The sequence below is a fragment of the Phocoena phocoena genome, chromosome 8 (assembly GCF_963924675.1).
Source record: "Phocoena phocoena chromosome 8, mPhoPho1.1, whole genome shotgun sequence".
NCBI classification, from domain to species: domain Eukaryota; kingdom Metazoa; phylum Chordata; class Mammalia; order Artiodactyla; family Phocoenidae; genus Phocoena; species Phocoena phocoena.
The window spans coordinates 82,824,457-82,846,703 of NC_089226.1; the positions used below are offsets into that span (position 1 = coordinate 82,824,457).

At 36.9% G+C, this 22,247-nt stretch overlaps 1 protein-coding gene across 1 annotated transcript in view; it reads right to left on the reverse strand.

Moving 5' to 3' along the window:
* Nucleotides 1-22,247, reverse strand: part of DCDC1 (doublecortin domain containing 1) — a 435,371-nt gene that overhangs the window by 25,883 nt on the left and 387,241 nt on the right. The window contains exons 30-34 of the mRNA XM_065882422.1: nucleotides 21,200-21,401; nucleotides 17,997-18,149; nucleotides 17,174-17,275; nucleotides 6,829-6,965; nucleotides 5,379-5,558 (exon numbers count right to left, since the gene is read on the reverse strand). Of these exons, the coding sequence (XP_065738494.1) occupies nucleotides 5,379-5,558; nucleotides 6,829-6,965; nucleotides 17,174-17,275; nucleotides 17,997-18,149; nucleotides 21,200-21,401 (774 nt within the window). The remainder of the gene's footprint in view (nucleotides 1-5,378; nucleotides 5,559-6,828; nucleotides 6,966-17,173; nucleotides 17,276-17,996; nucleotides 18,150-21,199; nucleotides 21,402-22,247) is intronic.

Genomic DNA, 22,247 nt, shown 5'->3' on the forward strand with positions numbered 1-22,247 from the left:
CAATCTAAATGGCAAACAATAGAAAACTGGATGAGTAAGTAATAATCCATCCAGTTGATAGAAGATGATGATGCCATTGAAAATAATGTTTTGTTAAAGAATATTAAATTCTGTGGGCAAAAAGTCACAACGGTTTGTTAGGCGAATAACACAGGTTGCAAAATTATATATACCATGTGATCTACCATGATCACAATGGCAAACAAATATATAAATAACCATGTAGAAACCATAGGAATATATCTACTAAAATTTTAATAACTGTGGTTATTTGTGGGTGATAGAATTTTCATTTCCTTCTTGGTGCTTTTCCTTTTTCTAATATTAATGCACTGGCTGTATGTTGTTTTATAATTAGAAAACAGAACAAATGTTATTCAAATAATCAAAAAATTCATAGTGATTACAATAGATTCGTATGTTTCATATGGTTTTGCAGTTTTTCTAAATTTTCCATAACAATAGTCACTATCTTAGCCTGCTTGGGCTGCCAAAACAAATATCATTGACTGAGTGGCTTAAACAAAGGAAATTTATTTCTCACCGCTCTGGAGGCTGGCAAGTCAAGATCAAGCTGTGGTTTGATTTGGTTTCTGGTGAGAGCTCCTCCAGGCTTACAGAGAGTTAGCTGCCTTCCTCATATGATGGGAGAAGAGAGAGAGATCGCTCTTTTTCCCTTCTTATTAACCCACAAAAGTTATCAGGTTAGGGCCCCACCCTTAAGGTCATTTAACCTTAATTGCCTCCTAAAAGCTCTATCCCCAAATACAATCACATTGGGGGTTAGGGCTTTAACATAAGAATTCGGGGGGGTGGGAGGTGGAGACACACAATTCAGCCCATAGCAGTTATATATTTTTCTGCTCCAAGGCAGCCAGAGAGTATGATAACTGAGTTTCTATCTGGACTGGGAGCAGTGGGGAGCTGTCCTAGAATTGTGTGGATATGTCTCTGGGAGAAATTCCTGTAGCTTGAAAAGATCCTACATAAGGATAATTCTTATACTTTCCCCTACTTTACCACTAAAATGTCACTCGTCTATAGAGATTGTGTTTCTGTTTACAATCAGAAAAATAAATATAATTTAATAACGGCATATACCAAATACAAAATATGACTTAAATCTGTAGCTATTTCACTCGGTGTTCACAAAGATCTATTTACATGAGACTCAGTTAATGAGTTTACAAAAATCTTTTAAAAGTAAATTTGAAAACAAAAGGCATTTTCTGTACAATTAGGTTCTAAAATATCTAGTTAGCTTATGACCTTTAATGACATTCTTAATTCTCAGTTTTTCAAATATATCCAAATTTACTCAAGTACCTTCTTTAGAGTGGGTAATATAAATTAAATGTTTGTAATTTTTGCAATAACAAAAACTCATAATAAAAGAACAATGTTCTATACATAATTCTTCACCCACAATCTCTTTTGTGAGCTTTCATAGGCCAGGTCCTCTCAGAGTGGCTCACGTGGGCATCACAGAACTATTTCATATTCCCTGAGGACATGAGGTACTTGCCTCTCCAAATCAAAAAAATCTGTTTCTCATTCTTTCAGCTTCCATTCACGCATTCAGAACTGTGCTTGGCTGTGAGAGAACACATTGCTTTTGAGATTCTGTAGAATCAGAGAGAGGTTGCTGGGATGAGAGGAGACAGATGCTTTAGGACCATAGAAGGAGGGGCCCCGATAGTCATAAATCAGAGAAAGATGATGGCCCTGAAGAAAGAGCCACTAACCCTAGAGAGGGTGTCACCTTGGTGCACTGATGACAGATGAGCCTACACCAGTTGGAAATGAGAGTTTGCTCCAGCCATGTTCAAAGACTGGGTAGGAAGAATGTGGTTCAATCACCCAGAATAGCCACAGCAGTGAACGAAGTTGAGGGAAAGCCTGCATTAGATGGGATTCAAATACCTTCTGGGGGTTTCATTACAGAAAGTAGAGCGAAGCACCTTGAAATGCGTTCTGCTCCTCATTCTTCTGGTAAAAGTACCAACCATTGAAACTCTGAGCTTCTCTGGAATTGGTGTTGTTAGCCAGATTCCCCTAGTAAAATCTGAACCCTACTCTTCCTGTTGTTTATTTGTTTCACACACACAGTCCATTCTCCTGAACTTTTCTTTACAGCCTGAGAGCCTGAAAGGATACATTTCTAACTGATGACAAAGAATCTCATTCAGATCCCTAAAATCAAAATCAAAACAGAAAAGGGAAAGAAAGAGATTAGAAAGAACATTTTTTAAATAAAGCAAAAGAAGAAATAATATGCAGAAAACTTTCTAGACATTGCCTAAGTAGCTTTCTACACACTGAGGCCACATTAGTCTCCCCAAAACATTGGTTTTACTATGCCATGACCTTATTCAGAGACAAACTAGTGATTCATGAACTTTAGTCTGGGGTAGTGTAATGGACTGAACTGTGTCCTTCCCCAAACTCATAGGCTGAAAAGACACTAGAGCTCTCTCTCCACATGTGCTCAGAGGAAAGGCTCTGAGAGGACACAGTGGTGAGAAGTCAGCCATCTGCCACCCAGAAAAAGAGTCCACATCAGAAGCCAACCCTGCTGGCATCTTGATCTTGGACTTTCCAGCCTCCAGAAGTGTGAGCAATAAATTTCTGTTGTCTGAGCCACCCAGTCTGTGGTATTTTGTTATAGCAGCCCAAGTAGACTATACAGAGAGTATGTGGTGTCCACCCTATATTTTTTTTTTTTTTTTTTGCGGTACATGGCCCTCTCACTGCTGTGGCCTCTCCCGTTGCAGAGCACAGGCTCTGGATGCGCAGGCCCAGTGGCCATGGCTCACAGGCCCAGCCGCTCCACGGCATGTGGGACCTTCCCGGACCGGGGCACGAACCCATGTCCCCTGCATCAGCAGGCGGACTCTCAACCACTGCGCCACCAGGGAAGCCTACCCTGTATGCTTTTGAACAGTCTCTCCAGTTGTCTGTATCTCTCCCTAATTCTCAGTCCAGGTACCATCTACTTGTATGTTTATGAATTCTAACACCCATACCTCTGTGTGTGATGCCCCTCATGCTTGTTAATGCTTTTTTCTGCCTAAATGTTGAATCTTACCCATTTCTCAAGTTCCATCAGAGCTCCTGGTTGAGTCCTCTGGGGAGCCTTTCTCCTTCACCCCAGGTGGGCCCAGTGTTCCCTCCTCTGAACTACTGAACTTCCCGTATGTACTACTGACCTGACCTTCATCACATGCTGTTAGTACTTCTCTAAGAGGAAGGTCAGCTCCCTTAGCAAATTTTTCTTACAATCTGTGTTCATCATAACCAAATATGGAACACAAAGAAAAACACATAATTAAGAAATACAACTTTTATTAGGCCACCAGTAATAAGACCATCCAATAAACACTTCCAAAAATAAAGTCCTTCCAGTCTTTTCCTTTTAGGTTTGTGCATGTATGTATATAGAATCTAACTCTACATGCTTTATAGTATGCTTCTTTCATTTAGTATATCTTGAACATCTTTATTGTCATTCTTTCTAAAGTTGATTTTAATTATGGTAATATTCCATCCTATACACTATAATTCATTTAACCAACTCCCTATTGATAAGTGTTTATTTCTAATCTATATATGTTATAAATAGCCCCATGATAATTATTCTTACCAAACAAACTTTGCATAAATTCATGAAAATATCCTTGGGATAAGGTTCTAGAAGTGCATTTTCTTATGATTTGTATAGCCACATGGTCCTCCAAAAAGTTTCACTTCCATCGATATGAGAGTGTCCATTTCTCTATAAACCTAAGTAAAGCTTGATATATTTTCAAATGTTTTGCCAGTTGGAAGTATGCATTTAATGAGAACATAGATCATGTGTCATTTTATTCCTCCTATTGCTATAGGTTAACCTGTCAATTATACTGCACTATAAAGTTTTCAAACCCTTTTCACACACATAAATTAGGATAATACTTTACAGCATCTAGCACAGTGCCCTTTATGTACAAAGTTCATAAAAAATTATATGATCATGGAATAATATGTATGGCATGGCTTTTATATGCTAAATGAGAGTCACATAAATCAAAAAGTCATTCTTTCACCAGGTATATGTAATTTTTGGAAAAGTTATGGTAAGTTTTTGCTATCCTGAACCTGACAGGCTACCTTTAATCCTCGTCCCTGCTCTACTTTTTATTTATTAATCATTTCATATTCCCTCACTAATGTATCAGTTCTAGTTGCAATGGTTATGTACAGCTTAAGACTTAACATCTGCAATACAAACTCTGTGATTTTCAAAGAAACCAGCAAGGAAGAAACATTTCAGGTTTGTTAGAGAAACTGTTCTAGGGTGTTCTCTCCTGAAAAAGTTTCACTCATTTTAAAAAATCACTTTCTTTTTTCTTCCCCATGTGTATGAAGTTCCTTTACTTGTATGCCTAGTTTTGAATTTATTGTCTGCATTTTTCTCTCCTTTCTCAAATACAGCAAATCGGCTGTCAACTTCTGAGATGCAATTGCTTTCACAGTTCTTATCCAAAGTCCTTGTCAAAGAGAAGTGGTCTCCATCACACTTTGAAATCACCAACCTTCAGGGGCACAACTCCTCTGAGGTGCCCCTGCCACTCTAGGTGCACCCATCAGCCTCCATGAACTCCTCCAGGCCTGCCTGTTGGTCTTGCCTTTCCCTCCATCTCCCACCAACATCTCACCTTTATATGACTTCCTCTTGTCCCAGAAAAAATTATAAAAACATTTCACAAATAATAAAGCCAAACAACTATTATAAGATATCACTGCAACAAATAAGACTTTTAAAAATTCTACCAAAATCCATTTATTAGGTACCTAAAGTTTTCATTTAAAGACTAAGACAAAATGTCAACTTTCAGAATTGTATCATTGATATTGCAAACAATAAATGAACTGCTACTCATCTTTTCTTTAGTCAATGTTTTAATTCTGGAAAGTGGAAAGTTTGCTATAGTTCCAAGAATCTGTGTGACAAGAATATGATAGATTTCCTCTAGTGAATACTGTTGTTTTCCCCACGGGGAACATATCCAGTGAATAATCACTCTTTTGTGAACTAGGTTTAAAATGGAACAGGAAAACTATTTTAAATTATCTTAAAGTTTAGATTTACTCTAAACTTGGGTGCAATGAGTTTAATTGTCATTGTTCTCTGCTGGCCAAGTGTCATATTCTGATGCACACATTATGTCAGACAGCATTGGACTCCACCCTGTGAGGAAAGTATTACTGCCATTTTAGAGATGAGAAAATGAGATTTAGAGAGGTAAAATAATTTGCCTGACCTAACAATCTATAAATGTCAGAGCTGGAATTTGAAAACAGGTCTATAAAACACTCTCCTTTCACACTAGGTTTACCTCTGAAATAGTTTTGCCCCGGGCATAAGTGCCATCTTCAGGTCTGCCTCCATTTAGGTAAATCCATGCTCGTTTTGCATCGGGTTGCTTATACAAGCTGCTCCTCTTGAATGATATACATTTAGGTGCAGTTGGAGAATTCCTCTTGGATTGCAGTTCTTGGACTTCAGAAAGCTGTGCCTGTTAAGAAAAGCCCAGAGAATGCCATGGTTAGAGAATTGTCTGTTTAGTGTGTATGCGTGTCTGTGTGTGTGTGTGTGTGCATGTGTGTGTAGAATATGCTGAAAGAAATACCTTATAGTTGTACATCATACGGAAAAAAGATTTAGGAATTACATTACCCTCTCCTATCACTGACTCTTCTGTAAATTCCCCTTGCTTCAATGCACCACTGTAAGCCATAATAATCATTAGAGTAGTAATAATAAGGCACTTATTTTGGCAAAGCACTTAACTTTCATTTATAATTTGGAGAAATAAATAGAGATATGTTTTTGGATTTTTGCATGGCGTTTCTCCTACTGAGTGATTTCCCTGCATCTAACAAATGAGTTTTTGATTAGAATCACAGCATCATTTCCTTTAACCAAGACAGGCTTAAGGGAATGTACATGACTATTGTTTAAATCTTTACTCTCTGTCTTTTAAAATATAGCAGCCACCTTTATATTCTGCCAGATCCCTGCCAGGCAGCTTTTCATCCTACTTCAAGCATGTTCTAGTTCAATGCTTTGCATTCATTCCCTGGTCAGTGATTTATCCTTCTTAGCTTGGCAAGAAGTCATATTTCTAGCAATGTCAATTTCTTTTTTCTAGTAACCTTGACTTGGGCACACGCTTAAGATTTAGATTGAACACATTTCATGATTTGAGAAACCCTATTAAATAAGAACACATCATTTTGATGAAAAACTTCACAAAGCAAAAAGTTTTCCCAGGTCTCTCTATCCCCAATCCTCTCTCAACAGCTGACCTTTCTCTTCTCGCCTTTTTTATGTCTGGCAATCCTGTCTGATTAATCAATTGGATTGAAACTGCTTTTTGAATTCCTCACTTCTGAATGTCTCCATTGAAATTAGTATTTTACTCCTTCCTCTTTTTACATATTGAGACATACCCTTAGGAGTGATGAGCAATGAAGCCATAAGGCTCAACTTGACTACATTTATTATAATTACCTTTGTACATATCCACTGGGCCTTTTTCTCTTCTTTGCTAAGGTCATAATTTCTGGTCTCCATTCAAACAAAACAGACTTTCATATGAGCTGGCTGTGGCTTAGATAGTTACTCTCCAAATGCCAACTCAATGCTTGGCATATGCTTATGTGGTCATTACTGACCAGATGCCGAGAATATATTAATAGCATAATTTAAAAATTCAATACTGTACTTTTAAAAGCTTATAAAAGAGCCTGAGTCTTTAATGTCTGGAGTCCTAAAGATCATACCTCTGTATGTCTTATAAGGTCCATGAGTTTAATTTCCTCTTGAGTCTGCTTAGTCCAGCCTCCTTCCACTACCACCGGCTGCACAGGGCTTTTGTTGGGAACCATGGTGGCTGGCTGACATGCTGCTACCCGCCGCCCTGGGGAAAGAAGTCTCTGGAAATGTTTCTGATGATAGGCTTTCAGATTTCAAATAAATTGGTTTGGCTTTCTATGCATAAATCATTTCACTTGGGAGCAGAGGGTAAAATACTAAATATATCATAAAAGCAAAGATGCCTAAGGTAATAAGATCTAACAATGTCTCTTCATACGGGAGCTTGAGGCTTTAAATAGCCAGGATATGCATACTCAGTGTACAGATGGAAAAGAAAGATAACACGCTGACTTCCACACTGGCCCCAACCTCTCATCCACGATATGGTTCAGCGGTAATTTAGTCAAATAGAATCCATGACCTATATAGCCCATCATCTCTTCCAGTCATGGAACATATGTTTTGTTCTCTTCACTAATAATAAGCCTTTCCCCCACAATTAGTTTAGCAGCCTGGGGATTAAGTATTTCTAAAATAATATTAACCCAAGAGACAGGAGGCCTTTTTTTTTTTTCTATCTAATAATACCCTGCGAACACGATTAGTTTCTGACACCTCTGCTGTGTCCTCTGGGCTCTTAAGAAGCTGTGGTAAGAGAAAATATTTATCGGAATGGTGTATTCTAAAGAATCACAGGCATACGTTAATAAGTGTGGTGATTTGAATTTATGCATTCTTTCAGCTAGACCACTTTAAATCATTATAAAAGAGGTTTAAAGGTCACACTTATTAAATTGTTTTCTTTTTCTGGGTTGAAGATATACTGAGCACTGAGTCTCAGACTGATCTCGAAACTTCTTAAGTACAAATAATGCTTTCTCTTGGATGTTCCTTCTAGAAACCTATGTTGAACATCAGGTATGAGTCAGGCATTGTGCTGGATGGTGCACATACAAAACATGTTCGAGACGAAGTCCTTGCCTCAAAGGCTTACACTTTGGTAAGGAAGGCAAATGTCAAGGAAATGATTACACCAATAACTGATTGTAACTGTGTTGCACCATGGAAGTACAGGGTGTGTAAAAGCATGTAAAACAGGTTGCTGACCTAGCCTGAAGCGTCAGAAAAGGCTTTTTTGAGAAAGTAACACTTAGGTGGATAAAATAATAGAAATACTGAAATGACGTTAAGTCCTAATTTTGTTGCCAGGAGACTTATAATGTGCAGGTTTTCATACCGTGACTATGAACAAAACCTTTTGAAAATAATTCAGTATTTGTAGAGGATAACACATTTGTGCTCTTATAGCTCAAGTTTGTGTAAATAGATCCAGCAATAAAAATAGGTGGCAGAAATGACTTTTCAGGGAAATCAGAACTCTATGTACCTAATAAGCATTCATATGCAATTTATGGTTACGGAGAAAACATAATTGAATTAACAGCCAATGAGTTACGGTGACAATGCCATTAGGCAACATGTTTTGGAGAAGAGCACAGTGGCACCAGAAAAATACATAACACAAATTTATGCCAAATATAGTTTTCAGCTGACTCTATTCATAATGTACAGACAACATTAATTTATCTGCATAAATTATTGTGGATAACATCTCAATAAATATTTTATTTATAATGCATTTTGAACACTAAAATTTTGCTCAACTAAAGACAGTTCTCCAATAGTTTACCATTTACACTGTTAAGAGCCAGGATTTGAATATAAGAAAGAGCAAAAAACACATGCATTATTGTTTTTTGTCAACTTGTTTCTAATGGTCTTAAGAAAATGAAAGCATTTGCACTCTAACTTTTATAAAGGGACATAATATCATCACAAAAGATTTTCATAATAAACTATCCTTTATGTAGGTAAGAATAACAAATAGAAACAAAACAAAAATGTATTGAATAAATTACTTTTTATTTTCTTATCACATTTTCCATATATTCTGTTTTATTTCACATGTGATTGGTGGGGGAGGGGGGAAGATAATATCTAACTGTTAATGGGGAAAGCTAGAGAACGTGGGTACTTTGCTGTTCTTTCAGACTATAAATCTCACCTGGACAGCTCTCCTCATACCTCTCCTTTATTGGGAGGGCCCATCCTGGTTCAGCACCATATGTGCCTGAAAGGATTAGTCCACCTCATTTGGGGTTTCAGTTAGCAGATCCATTTAGCTCTCACACTAAATAAAATGTTCCAGCATTGCCTTTATATGTAACAAAGGTGATACTTTGGCCTGATCTGCCATCCTTCAGTTTTGTTTATCTGTTTTTAAGGTCCCAACTGGGAAAGTGGACTGCCTTCTCAGGAATCCCTCTTCTAATGTTTAGTGAATATTCATTCTGTACTAAGCATGTAGTAAATATTTGGCATTTGTAACTTAATCATAACAACCCCACAAAGTTATTACTACAATTTCATTAATATTAGCAATGATCATGCTTACAAATGAAATGTAAAATCAGCTTACCATAGTACTCTGTACACAGTATATACTCAATAAAAATTTGCTGTATTTACCAATCCTTATAATAATATGATATAATTGATTTAGTCACTGTTCATACCTCCCAAACCTCCTCTTTCATCCAATGCTCAAGAAGCTCACAATCCAGAGGCAGACCTGTGGAGCCCCAATCCTGAGTCGGCCACAATCCAAGGGCCGGAAACCTGATTCCTTTCTGACTTGCCCATCATCCAGCCATGTGGATGACAGGGTCTTGGTGCACTGGCTGGGTGTCAGGCCTGAGCCTCTGAGGTGGGAGAGCCGAGTTCAGGACATTAGACCACCAGAGACTTCCCGGCCCCACTAATATCAGTCGCCGAGAGCTCTCCCAGAGAGCTCCGTCTCAACGCTAAGACCCACCTCCACTCAGTGACCAGCAAGCTACAGTGCTGGACAACCCATGGCAAACAACTAGCAAGACAGGAACACAACCCCACCCACTGGCAGAGAGGCTACCTAAAATCATAGTAAGTTCACAGACACCCCAAAACACACTGCCGGACGTGGTCCTGCCCACCAGAAAGACAAGATCCATCCTCATCCACTAGAACACAGGCAACAGTCCCCTCTACCAGGAAGCCTACACACCCACTGAACCAACCTTAGCCATGGGGGCAGACACCAAAAGCAATGGGAACTATGAACCTGCAGCTTGTGAAAAGGAGATCCCAAACACCGTAAGTTAAGCAAAATGAGAAGACAGAGAAATATGCAGCAGATGAAGAAGCAAAGTAAAAATGCATAAGACCAAAAAAATGAAGAAGAAATAGGCAGTCTACCTGAAAAAGAATTCAGAGTAATGATAGTAAAGATGATCCCAAATCTTAGAAATAGAATGGAGAAGATATAAGAAATGTTTAACAAGGACCTAGAAGAACTAAAGAGCAAACAAACAATGATGAACAACACAATAAATGAAATTAAAAATTCCCTAGAAAGAATCAATAGCAGAATAACTGAGGCAGAAGAATGGATAAGTGACCTGGAAGATAAAATAGTGGAAATAACTACCATTGAGCAGAATAAAGAAAAAAGAGTGAAAAGAAAGGACAGTCTCAGAGACTTCTGGGACAACATTAAATGCACCAACATTTGAATTGTAGGGGTCCCAGAAGAAGAAGAGAAAAAGAAAGGGATTGAGAAAATACTTGAAGAGATTATAGTTGAAAACTTCCCTACTATGGGAAAGGAAAGTGTCAGTCAGGTCCAGGAAGTGCAGAGAGTCCCATACAGGATAAAGCCAAGGAGTAACACCCAAGACACATATTAATCAAACTATCAAAAATTAAATACAAAGAAAAAATATTAACAACAGCAAGGGAAAAGCAACAAATAACACACAAGGGAATCCCCATAAAGTTAATAGCTGATCTTTTAGCAGAAACTCTGCAAGCTGGAGGGGACTGGCGGGACATATTTAAAGTGATGATGTAGAAAAACCTGCAACCAAGATTACTCTACCCAGCAAGGATCTCATTCAGATTCAATGGAGAAATTGAAACCTTTACAGACAAGCAAAAGCTAAGAGAGCTCAGCACCACCAAACCAGCTTTACAACAAATGCTAAAGGAACTTCTCTGAGTGGGAAACACAAGAGAAGGAAAAGACCTACAATAACAAACCCAAAACAGTTAAGGAAGTGGTAATAGGAACATACATATGGACAATTACCTTAAATATAAATGGATTAAATGTTCCAACCAAAAGACATAGACTGGCTGAATGGATACAAAAACAAGACCTATATATATGCTGTCTATAAGAGACCCATTTCAGACCTAGGGACACATACAGACTGAAAGTGGGGATGAAAAAAGGTATTCCATGCAAATGGAAATCAGAAGAAAGCTGGAGTAGCAATACTCATATCAGACAAAATAGACTTTAAAATAAAGACTATTACAAGAGACAAAGAAGGACACTACATAATGATCAAGGGATCAATACAAGAAGAAGATATAACAATTGTAAATATTTATGCAACCAACATAGGAGCACCTCAATACATAAAGCAAATGCTAACAGCCATAAAAGGGGAAATTGACAGTAATACAATAATAATAGGGGACTTTAACACCCCACTTTCACCAACGGACAGATCATCCAAAATGAAAATGAATAAGGAAACACAGGCTTTAAATGACACATTAAACAAGATGGACTTAATTGATATTTATAGGACATTCCATCAAAAACAATAGAATACACTTTCTTCTCAACTGCTCATGGAACATTCTCCAGGATAGATCATATCTTGGTTAACAAATCAAGCCTTGGTAAAGTTAAGAAAATTGAAATTGTATCAAGTATCCTTTCACAACACATTATGAGACTAGATATCAATTACAGGAAAAAAAAAACTGTAAAAATTACAAACACATGGAGGCCAAACAATACACTACTACATAACCATGAGATCACTGATGAAATCAAAGAGGAAGTCAAAAAATATTTAGAAACAAATGACAGTGAAACCACAATGACCCAAAACCTATGACATGCAGCAAAAGCAGTTCTAAGAGGGAAGTTTATAGCAATAAAATCCTACCTCAAGAAACAAGAAAAACTCAAATAAACAACCTAACTTTACACCTAAAGCAGTCAGAGAAGAAGAACAAAAAAACCCAAAAGTTAGCAGAAGGAAAAATCATAAATATCAGATCAGAAATAAATGAAAAAGAAATGAAGGAAACAATAGCAAAGATCAATAAAACTAAAAGCTGGCTCTTTGAGAAGATAAACAAAATTGATAAACCATTAGCCAGACTCATCAAGCAAAAAAGGAAAAAGACTCAAATCAACAGAATTAGGAATGAAAAAGGAGAAGTAACAACTGACACTGCAGAAATACAAAGGATCATGAGAGATTACTACAAGCAACTATATGCCAATAAAATGGACAAGCTAGAAGAAATGGAAAAATTCTTAGAAGAGCACAACCTTCCGAGCCTGAACCAGGAGGAAATAGAAAATATAAACAGACCAATCACAAGCACTGAACTTGAAAGTGTGAATAAAAGTCTTCCAACAAACAAAAGCCTAGGACCAGATGGATTCACAGGCAAATTCTATCAACCATTTACAAAAGAACTAACACCTATCCTTCTCAAACTCTTCCAAAATATAGCAGAGGGAGGAACACTCCCAAACTCATTCTACGAGGCCGCCATCACCCTGATACCAAAACCAGACAAAGATGTCACAAAAAAAGAAAACTACAGGCCAATATCACTGATGAACATAGATGCAAAAATCCTCAACAAAACACTAGGAAACAGAATCCAACAGCACATGAAAAGGATCATACACCATGATCAAGTGGAGTTTACCCCAGGACTGCAAGGCTTCTTCAGTATATTCAAATCAATCAATGTGATACAGCATATTAACAAATTGAATGATAAAAACCATATGATAATGTCAATAGACGCAGAAAAAACTTTTGACAAAATTCAACACCCATTTATGATAAAACCCTCCAGAAAGCAGACATAGAGGGAACTTAACCTCAACATAATAAAGGCTATATATGACAAACCCACAGCAAACATCATTCTCAATGGTGAAACACTGAAACCATTTCCACTGGAAAAGATCAGGAACAAGACAAGGTTGCCCACTCTTACCACTATTATTTAACATAGTTTTATATGTTTTAGCGATACCAATCAGAGAAGAAAAAGAAATAAAAGGAATCCAAATTGGAAAAGAAGAAGTAAAAGTGTCAGTGTTTGCAGATGACATGACTATACATAGAGAATCCTAAAGATGCTACCAGAAAACTACTAGAGCTAATCAATGAATTTGATAAAGTAGCGGGTTACAAAATTAATGCACAGAAATCTCTTGCATTCCTATACACTAATGATGAAAACTCTGAAAGAGAAATTAAGGAAACACTCCCATATAGCATTGCAACAAAAAGAATAAAATACCTAGGAACAAACCTACCTAAGGAGACAAAAGGCCTGTATGCAGAAAACTATAAGTCACTGATGAAAGAAATTAAAGATGATACCAACAGATGGAGAGATATACCATGTTCTTGGATTGGAAGAATCAACATTGTGAAAATGACTATACTACTCAAAGTAGTCTACAGATTCAATACAATCCTTATCAAACTACCAATGGCATTTTTCACAAACTAGAACAAAAAATCTTAAAATTTGTTGGGAGACACAAAAGACCCTGAATAGCCAAAGCAATCTTGAGGAAGAAAAATGGAGCTGGAGGAATCAGGCTCCCTGAGTTCAGACTATACTACAAAGCTACAGTAATCAAGACAGTATGGTACTGGCACAAAACCAGAAATATATATATCAATGGAACAGGATAGAAAGCCCAGAGATAAACCCACACACATATGATCACCTTATCTTTGATAAAGGAGGCAAGAATATAAAATGGAGAAAAGACAGCCTCTTCAATAAGTGGTGCTGGGAAAACCGGACAGCTAAATGTAAAAGAATGAAATTAGAACACTCCCTAACACCAAACACAAAAATAAACTCAAAATGGATTAGATACCTAAATGTAAGACCAGACACTATAGGTCTCTTAGAGGAAAACATAGGAAGATCACTCTATGACATAAATCACAGCAAGATCCTTTTTGACCCACGTCCTAAAGAAATGGAAATAAAAACAAAAATAAACAAATGGGACCTAATGAAACTTAAAAGCTTTTGCACAGCAAAGGAAACTATAAAAAAGATGAAAAGACCACCCTCAGAATGGGAGAAAATATTTTCAAATGAAGCAACTGACAAAGGATTAATCTGCAAAGTTTACAAGCAGCTGATGCAGCTCAATATCAAAAAAACAAACAACCCAATCCAAAAATGTGCAGAAGACCTAAATAGACATTTCTCCAAAGAAGATACACAGATTGCCAACAAACACATGAAAGGATGCTCAACATCACTAATCATTAGAGAAATGCAAATCAAAGCTACCATGAGGTATCACCTAACACCGGTCAGAATGGCCATCATCAGAAATCTACAAATAATAAATGTTGGAGAGGGTGTGGAGAAAAGGGAACCCTCTTGCACTGTTGGTGGGAATGTAAATTGATACAGCCACTATGGAGAACAGGATGGAGGTTCCTTAAAAAACTAAAAATAGAATTACCATATGACCCAGCAATCCCACTACTGGGCATATACCCTGAGAAAACCATAATTCAAAAAGAGTCATGTACTACAATGTTCATTGCAGCACTATTTACAATAGCCAGGACATGGAAGCAACCTAAGTGTCCATGGACAGATGAATGGATAAAGAAGATGTGGCACATATATACAATGGAATATTACACAGCCATAAAAAGAAATGAAAATGAGTTATTTCTGGTGAGGTGGATAGACCTAGAGTCTGTCATACAGAGTGAAGTAAGTCAGAAAGAGAAAAACAAATACCGTATGCTAACACATATATATGGAATCTAAAAAAAAAAGGTTCTGAAGAACTTAGGGGCAGGACAGGAATAAAGACACAGACGTAGAGAATGGACTTGAGGACACGGGGAGGGGGAAGGGTAAGCTGGGACGAAGTGAGAGAGTGGCATGGACATATACACATTATCAAACGTGAAATAGATATCTAGTGGGAAGCACCTGCATAGCATAGGGAGATCAGCTCGGTGCTTTGTGACCACCTAGAGGGGTGGGATAGGGAGGGTGGGAGGGAGACACAAAAGGGAGGGGATATGGGGATACATATATACGTGTAGCTGATTCACTTTGTTATAAAGCAGAAACTAACACACCATTGTAAAGCAATTATACTCCAATAAAGATGTTAAAAAAATGATAAAATGATTGAATTTTAAGAAAAGGAAAAAAAACAGAAGCTCACAATCCAACAGGGATTGCAGTTTACTGAATTTAAACTTGCTATTATTTCTCCTCCTAATCCCAGCAACTAGAAAAGACCATTCTCACAGTAGGTATTTTATAAGTTAGCAATGAATGTACATTTAATAGCAGAAAACATAACAGTTTAGCAGTAGAGACAAGATTTATCTTAGTACTAAATTTTAAGAGAAACTACATTAATGGATTTCCCCATAATGGACACCATCTGACTAAAAAGACTGTTTTCCACAGTGATATTGTGGATGATGCCAACTGAACTTTAAATACCTTTTTAATACTTAATTATAATAAAAGCTAAAGACATGATATAAAATCAGAATTCAGTAAAAGCAGCTCTGCCGGGTGCTATTTTTAATATGTTACTTTCTATTGATTTAATTTGATAAAGAAATAGAGCTTAGAAAGCTCATTGGAGTGGATGGCTGAAATTCCATTTATTCTTTAATTAAATAATTCTACAACTATTCAGAGAACAAATTAGAAGGGTATAGAATTTATAATGTAGCATAGGAGAGACAGTCATATGATCAGGTATGTATAATAAAGTGATAAGGGCTATCGGGGGAAGTTAAGGGTATGACAAACCACACTATTCCTGACTTAGAATGTTAGGGAAGACTTTTAGGAGAAATAATGAGTAAGCTGAAAAGTAAATAATGAGAAGCAATCCAAGAGAACAGGAGAGAGAAAAGTTTGAGGCAGAGGGAACTGAACAGAAAGCTGACCCAGTAACCCAAAGAATAGATGACGATAGCTTGAACTTGGATAATGACAGTACGAATCAAGATCCTTAGAATTAATTTGAAAAAACAGATTCAAAGCAACAAGACTTACTGATATTTGCTTAGAGATAGCGAGAGTGGGAGATGCCAAGGATGACTGCCAGCTCCTTGAGATGGAACACCTGGTTGTGGTAATGCCCACAGAAGAAATGAAGGAGGCATTGGTGTGGTAACATATGAAATGAAATGGTGGTATGGTCACTATATGGTGACGTGTTAACTTCAGTTTTGGACATGCCTATGGGACATTCAAGTGCAAGTGTCAAGTAGTTGGAGTAGTAGAGGTTAGCAATAGTAATAGATGCTTTTCAGTTAGACCCAGTAATTCTTTTGGTAAAAACTGAAAAATAGCCATTTCAACCCAGAGTGCTGTCTAGTGCACTTAGGACTAATTGTCTTATTTATTGAAGTAAGATTCACATGTTTCTGACACCAGACGGTACAGATACTCAGGAGCTGAAATCCTGCTATGGCAGTTACAGAGCCTGAAATGTATTCCTTCCCAGACTAAAGTCCATAACATATTTATTCCCCAAAGAATCATTTGGTGTCTGAAGTGCTGGGAATAATACAAGATCAGGAACTTAAGATTCTGTGACAAACAGAATGGAAGAAGAGGACAAATATTGTCAATCAATCACTTTGTCTATGAATAACATATCTTATGCCGCATAACAAGATAACCTCCCTTCCGTGATAAAGACACTAATCTTTGAAGAATTTAGTACTTCCTCACTCAGATTATTTAACAAAACTTCTTCCCAAGCAATACCTAAGAAATAACAGAAAGTTTTGTTTAATGACTAATTCCAAAGTCCATAAAATGTCAGTTCAGGAATTGTTTCAAAACCAATAGGGTGGTTATATGATCCACACATCCTCCAAATTTTAAAAATGTATATATAAATCATGTGATATTCATTTTAATATAAAATTTACAAATACAAAATCAGTACTGAAAAGACATATTAATAGGTTTTAGACTTGCTCAAGTGACTTTTGTAACACAATATATGATATTCAGTTAAACATCTGGTATCTAAAGGTTAAAAAAAAAACTACCAGCAAATTAAGGTTAAGAATTAAAGGTTTAGAATTAAACATGGTGATACTTGATTTAGTTCATACTGACCTTTTAACTGTCTCAGTTTGTGTTTCATAGTGTCTAGATCAGCCAAAATTTTGTCCTTTTTTAGCCAGTTCTGTTTTTTTATTTTTTCTGCTTTCTTCAAAGCTAGAATTAAAAAACTACATGATATTTTATCTTGCATTCTTATTATCAACAGTAATTTATCATGCAAGCCAATAATTTATAAAGAACTTTCTGCTCCAAGAAACAAATTCAATTAGAAACAAGTAATTAAAAGGTAAGGGTCATTAAAAGAAACTTCATTTGAAAGATGACAGGGCTTAAGGCATTTCTTTATGGAATGGAGGGGGAAAAAAGAAGAACAGTGCTGTTTTATTATATAGATTTACCATATGTAATAGCCATATTTCATTTTTTATTTCCACAAACTATTTGGAGGTGATGAAAGTCTTCCTTGGAACCATTCATTTTTTTAAACATCCACCTACTGCCTAAAGGGTGCAATTCTTAAAAATGAAAATGTGCAGACAGGTCGTCTTCAGTGTGAATTAAACTCATTTGTTATTTTCTAATGTATATCATTATTCTCAGTCTTATAGACCAAGGATCTCTTTATCAATGAAATTAGACACTTTCCATGCAGAATACTCCATTCCAGTAAGAAAAAAACAGGCAATTGTGCAAATATAGGAGTATAGCTATCCTTGTGCACATGTTAATTGATGAACCTCCCGTTCTTTGCATAAATGTGATGTTATTATGTTGACATTATACACATTTAACTGATTTTCTTATGGTGACCAAAAATTTATTTCTCTCTCTCTTTATGCACTTGCTTGAAAGAAAGCAAAAACAAAACACTTACCATTCGGACTTAGAAATGGTTCACTGCAAGATACCCAGATGGCAATAGGATTTCTGAGGATGAGGGTGAGCAAAGACTTATCTATATCATCCAAACTATCAGATGTCACAGACTTTGGAAATAATTTTGTTTTCACTGTCATTCTTGTTGTTCCTGGGAAACAAATGACACATATACTATTGTTCAATGAATAATGAATACATTTGCTGAATTCACTTGTTTATTCAAAATATTTTATTCTTCATTAATGACTTGATTTAAGCAGGTTAATGCCCAAACCAGATGCAAATACATAAATTTGATCAGAAACTTCATATGCAACTAAATAATTTAAACAAATCTTATTGTAAATACATATTTTAATTCCTTTCTTACACTTTATCTAGTCATGAAAAAAATATGAGGTAGCTTACCAAAATATCTACACTGAAAAGGGATAAAATAAAGAGAAAAAAAAGCAAGGAAGGGGAGAAAGGAGTATAGGAATAGACCAAAGCCAGAGATAAGGTGCTTCAGAGAACTCATCAATTAAATGATTAATAGTATCTATCTCATTCTGCTGTTGGGATGATTATAAAAAGGAAAGTGTTTAGAATAATATTTGGTCTAGTTAATTGTGCAAGCATCCAAAAAATGCTAGATAATATATTTATCATCATTATGATACTAGACATGAATACCACATTGTTTTTATTTGCTGGAGATAAAGCACTATTTGGGTGCTGAGAATCCTTGTGGCTAAAGCAAAGAGGAAAACACCATTTCAAGATACACATGGCTGACAGAGAGAGATAAATTCCTCAAGATACAACTTTCCTGGTCCTGAGAAATTTATTTCAGGGTCTTCATAAAGGGGTTATTTGTGATACAGCAAACAGTATCCTAATATATAATTAATACATATTGAGAACTTACTATGTGCTGGGCATTTTACTAAGACCTCTATAAACATTATCGCATATAATTCTCAAAATGGTACTCTGAGGTAGGTCCACTCCTCTTTTGCACAGTAACTGAGATTTAGTCACATAGCCAGGCGGGGGCAGAGCCAGAATTAGAATCAAGGCCATCTGCTTCTAGAGCCAGTGCCTTTAACCACCGCCTTTATAGTAAGCATGACACTGAGTTTTAGATTGATGCCTGTTTCTTTTAATTTCCTCAATGCAAACCGATGTCATAACTCCAAGTCATGATTCAGTAAAGGGGACAGCCAGCTAATGCCCCTGCCTAATTCAAGGATAACCTTTAGAATATGAGGGGAAGGGATGGCCATACCCTCTTGGTAGACCTGCATGAATAACATTACCTGCAAGCAGGTTTTAAATAAGAATTTGAAAGAAGAATGTTTGAAATTTTAAATCTTCCAGAACCTGGAGATCAGATATTCCACATGCCAAATAAAGGCAGAACTATATGCTTTAGTGATCAGCTAGGCATTAAATATTCACATAATTATTTTTTAAAACTCATTAGAAAACCAAAAAATAATATCATTATAAAATAATAGAAAAAAATATTGGTCTCTGCCCCCAGTTCCTGACACAGAGCTCCTAAATTCTTTGGAATTTCCTGGGTGCTAGCAGTGCCTTTTGCTCTAATGAGATGAATCTTGGTGGGCTCCTGGATGGGGGCTGGTCACCAGAAAGTCCAAACCATGATTAGAAACTTGGAATTTTCAACCCTACTACCCATTCTCCAGAGAGGGAATAGAAATGGAGTTGATGATCAATCATGCCTACATGATGAAGTCTCCATAAAAATCCCAAAAGTACACGGTTCAGAAAGCTGGTTTGGTGAACACATGGAGATGCTGGGAGAGTGGAGTGTCAGAGAAAACATGGAATCTTCATGCCCTTTCCCACGTATCTTACCCTATGCTTCTCTTTCATCTGGATTTTCATCTGTATCCTTTACCATATCCTTTTATAATAAATGGGTAAACAGTAAGTAAACAGTTTTCTTGAGTTCTGTGAGCTGCTCTAGCAAATTAATTGAACCTGAGGAGGGAGCCAATTTATAGCCACTCAGTCAGAAGCACAGGTCTGGACCTCTGAAATGGGGTGAGTGGGAAGCAGTGTTGTGAGACTGGGCCCTCAACCTGTGGGATCTGACCTTATCTCCAGGTAGGTAGTGTCAGAATTGAGTTAAATTGTAGGACATCCAGCTAGATGGTGTGGCAGTTGGTGTGGGAAAAAACCCCACAGTTCTGGTGTCAGAAGCATTGTGAATGGGATACTAGTATGAGAATGAAGGAGAGACACACAGGAAGGAGTGGGTTTTTCCTCTTTAATCCTACACACAATAATGATAACTAATATTATTAAATTGCTAAGTATCAACCAGGCATTAATCTAAGTGATATGTATTCATATGCATATATATTCTTATGAATACACATTCATATTTATGAAGACTGAACTAGTATATATTCATGTGACTGTTAGTGTCCTCATTTTACAAATGAGGGAACTGAGGTACAGAGAGTACCCACGATCATTCATCTAACAAGTGACAGGTAGGAGCTGGTATTTTCAGCTCCAAAATCCACATTCTTAACCTCTAAACCATGCCTCTCAACACAACAATGGAAACCTGAGACAACCGCCGAATCACTGCTAGCAAGACTCTTTTTCATTTACCAAATTGTTGTTGGGGGCACAGGCCCTGCCCTCAAGTTGTACCTAGTCTAATGAAACGCACAAAGATGTAGACAGATAATTATAACACAATGTGCTAGGAGCTGTGATAGGGGTGCATTTGCTGTAGCTTCTGGGAGTTCATAGGAGCAGTGGAGATGGGGGAGGGGAGTTGGAGGACAGGAGGTGTAGAGAGGACACCTTCTCTTCTAATAGTAGGAAGAGATTTGCATTGATCTAGTCCCACTTTCTTAAGCGGTCTCCAGTTGGTTTTGGTTCTGAATTTAAGAACAGAACCTGCTCATGTTGCATAAAGTAGCTAAACTGTCAAACATGTTTTATAAATTCTAGGCAATTTATTTATTGTTTTGGGGCTGAAATCAAATTTACATTAAAAAATTTTTTTCTTATTATTCTGCAATGTAAAAACATTATGAGAATTTCATATGAGTAGCTTCCTGTGATTTTTTTAACTCTCGAAGGGGTGACTGAATGAAAGAATTACATTTAACTTTCATATGATCAAACGTAAGTAGAATCAGCTAAATCCTGTAGAATGTAACCAACCTTCCATACTTTTAACAGGTGTCTCTTTTGTTCCAACAGGAGCTGCCTCTTCCTTTTGTCCCTCAGAGTCTCTCTGGATAAAAGATTTATCAAGAGCCCATAAAACCAAATCCCACAAGGAAAGGATTGTGGTTCCATCTTTGGTATATACTTTGGAGGCTGCTCTGGCAAGACCAAGTTGTTCCGTGCATTCTGCAAGCAGCTAAAAAACACAGACTATAAGGAACTGAGAAGAAATAGTGGTAGAACTGAGAATAATCATGACGAGCGTGTTAATTTAGAACTCTGAGAAAATCCTTTAATTTGAGAAAATAGAAAGCAATAGCTACCAACTTGATCTTTGATTAGAGATGATTTTTGATATTGGATTGTCCTACATAATCTCACAAATTAGTCCAATCCATCTGTGAAAATTCTTAGCTCCAAAAATTTAACACAGCAGCTATTGTATGTTAATACATTTTATCATCAGAGTATTTATTTCCTAAGAAGTGTAAACCTAGAAATCCATTTTCAATTGTGTATTTAAGAATGAAGAAAATTGTTCTAACACTTCAGATGAACTGCTTTAAAATAAATGAGTACTTGACTTTCAAACCAAGAACTGACACATTATTACTTCCATTTGGCAGATGGGAAATCAGGCTGAAAGGTTAATATTTTTGTCCAAGACCACAAAAGCCAGGGTCCCAGGGTGAATTCTGGAGTTGCTAACTTTTGTCCTTTGCTTAGTCCATTGAACAACAATATCTTCATAAAAAATCTGTTCATACTCAGAGGGGTGAGTGAATGATTATGTGTGTGTGTATTTGCAAGGAAGTCTCCAGGGTAACTCCATATCATATTTAACATTGCTTGTAAAATACGTTATTAAAGGTATGGGCCAGAATGTACAGACACAAGACAACCATCATGCAATGGAAGGACAAGGCTGGGTTTGGGTCCTGGGGACTCTCCTCCCTTCCCATGGCTGTGGGGAGCAGCCTCTAAGACAGAAATCCCATGTTCCCTCCTAGCACAACTCCTGCCTCTCCAATTTGAAAATGAA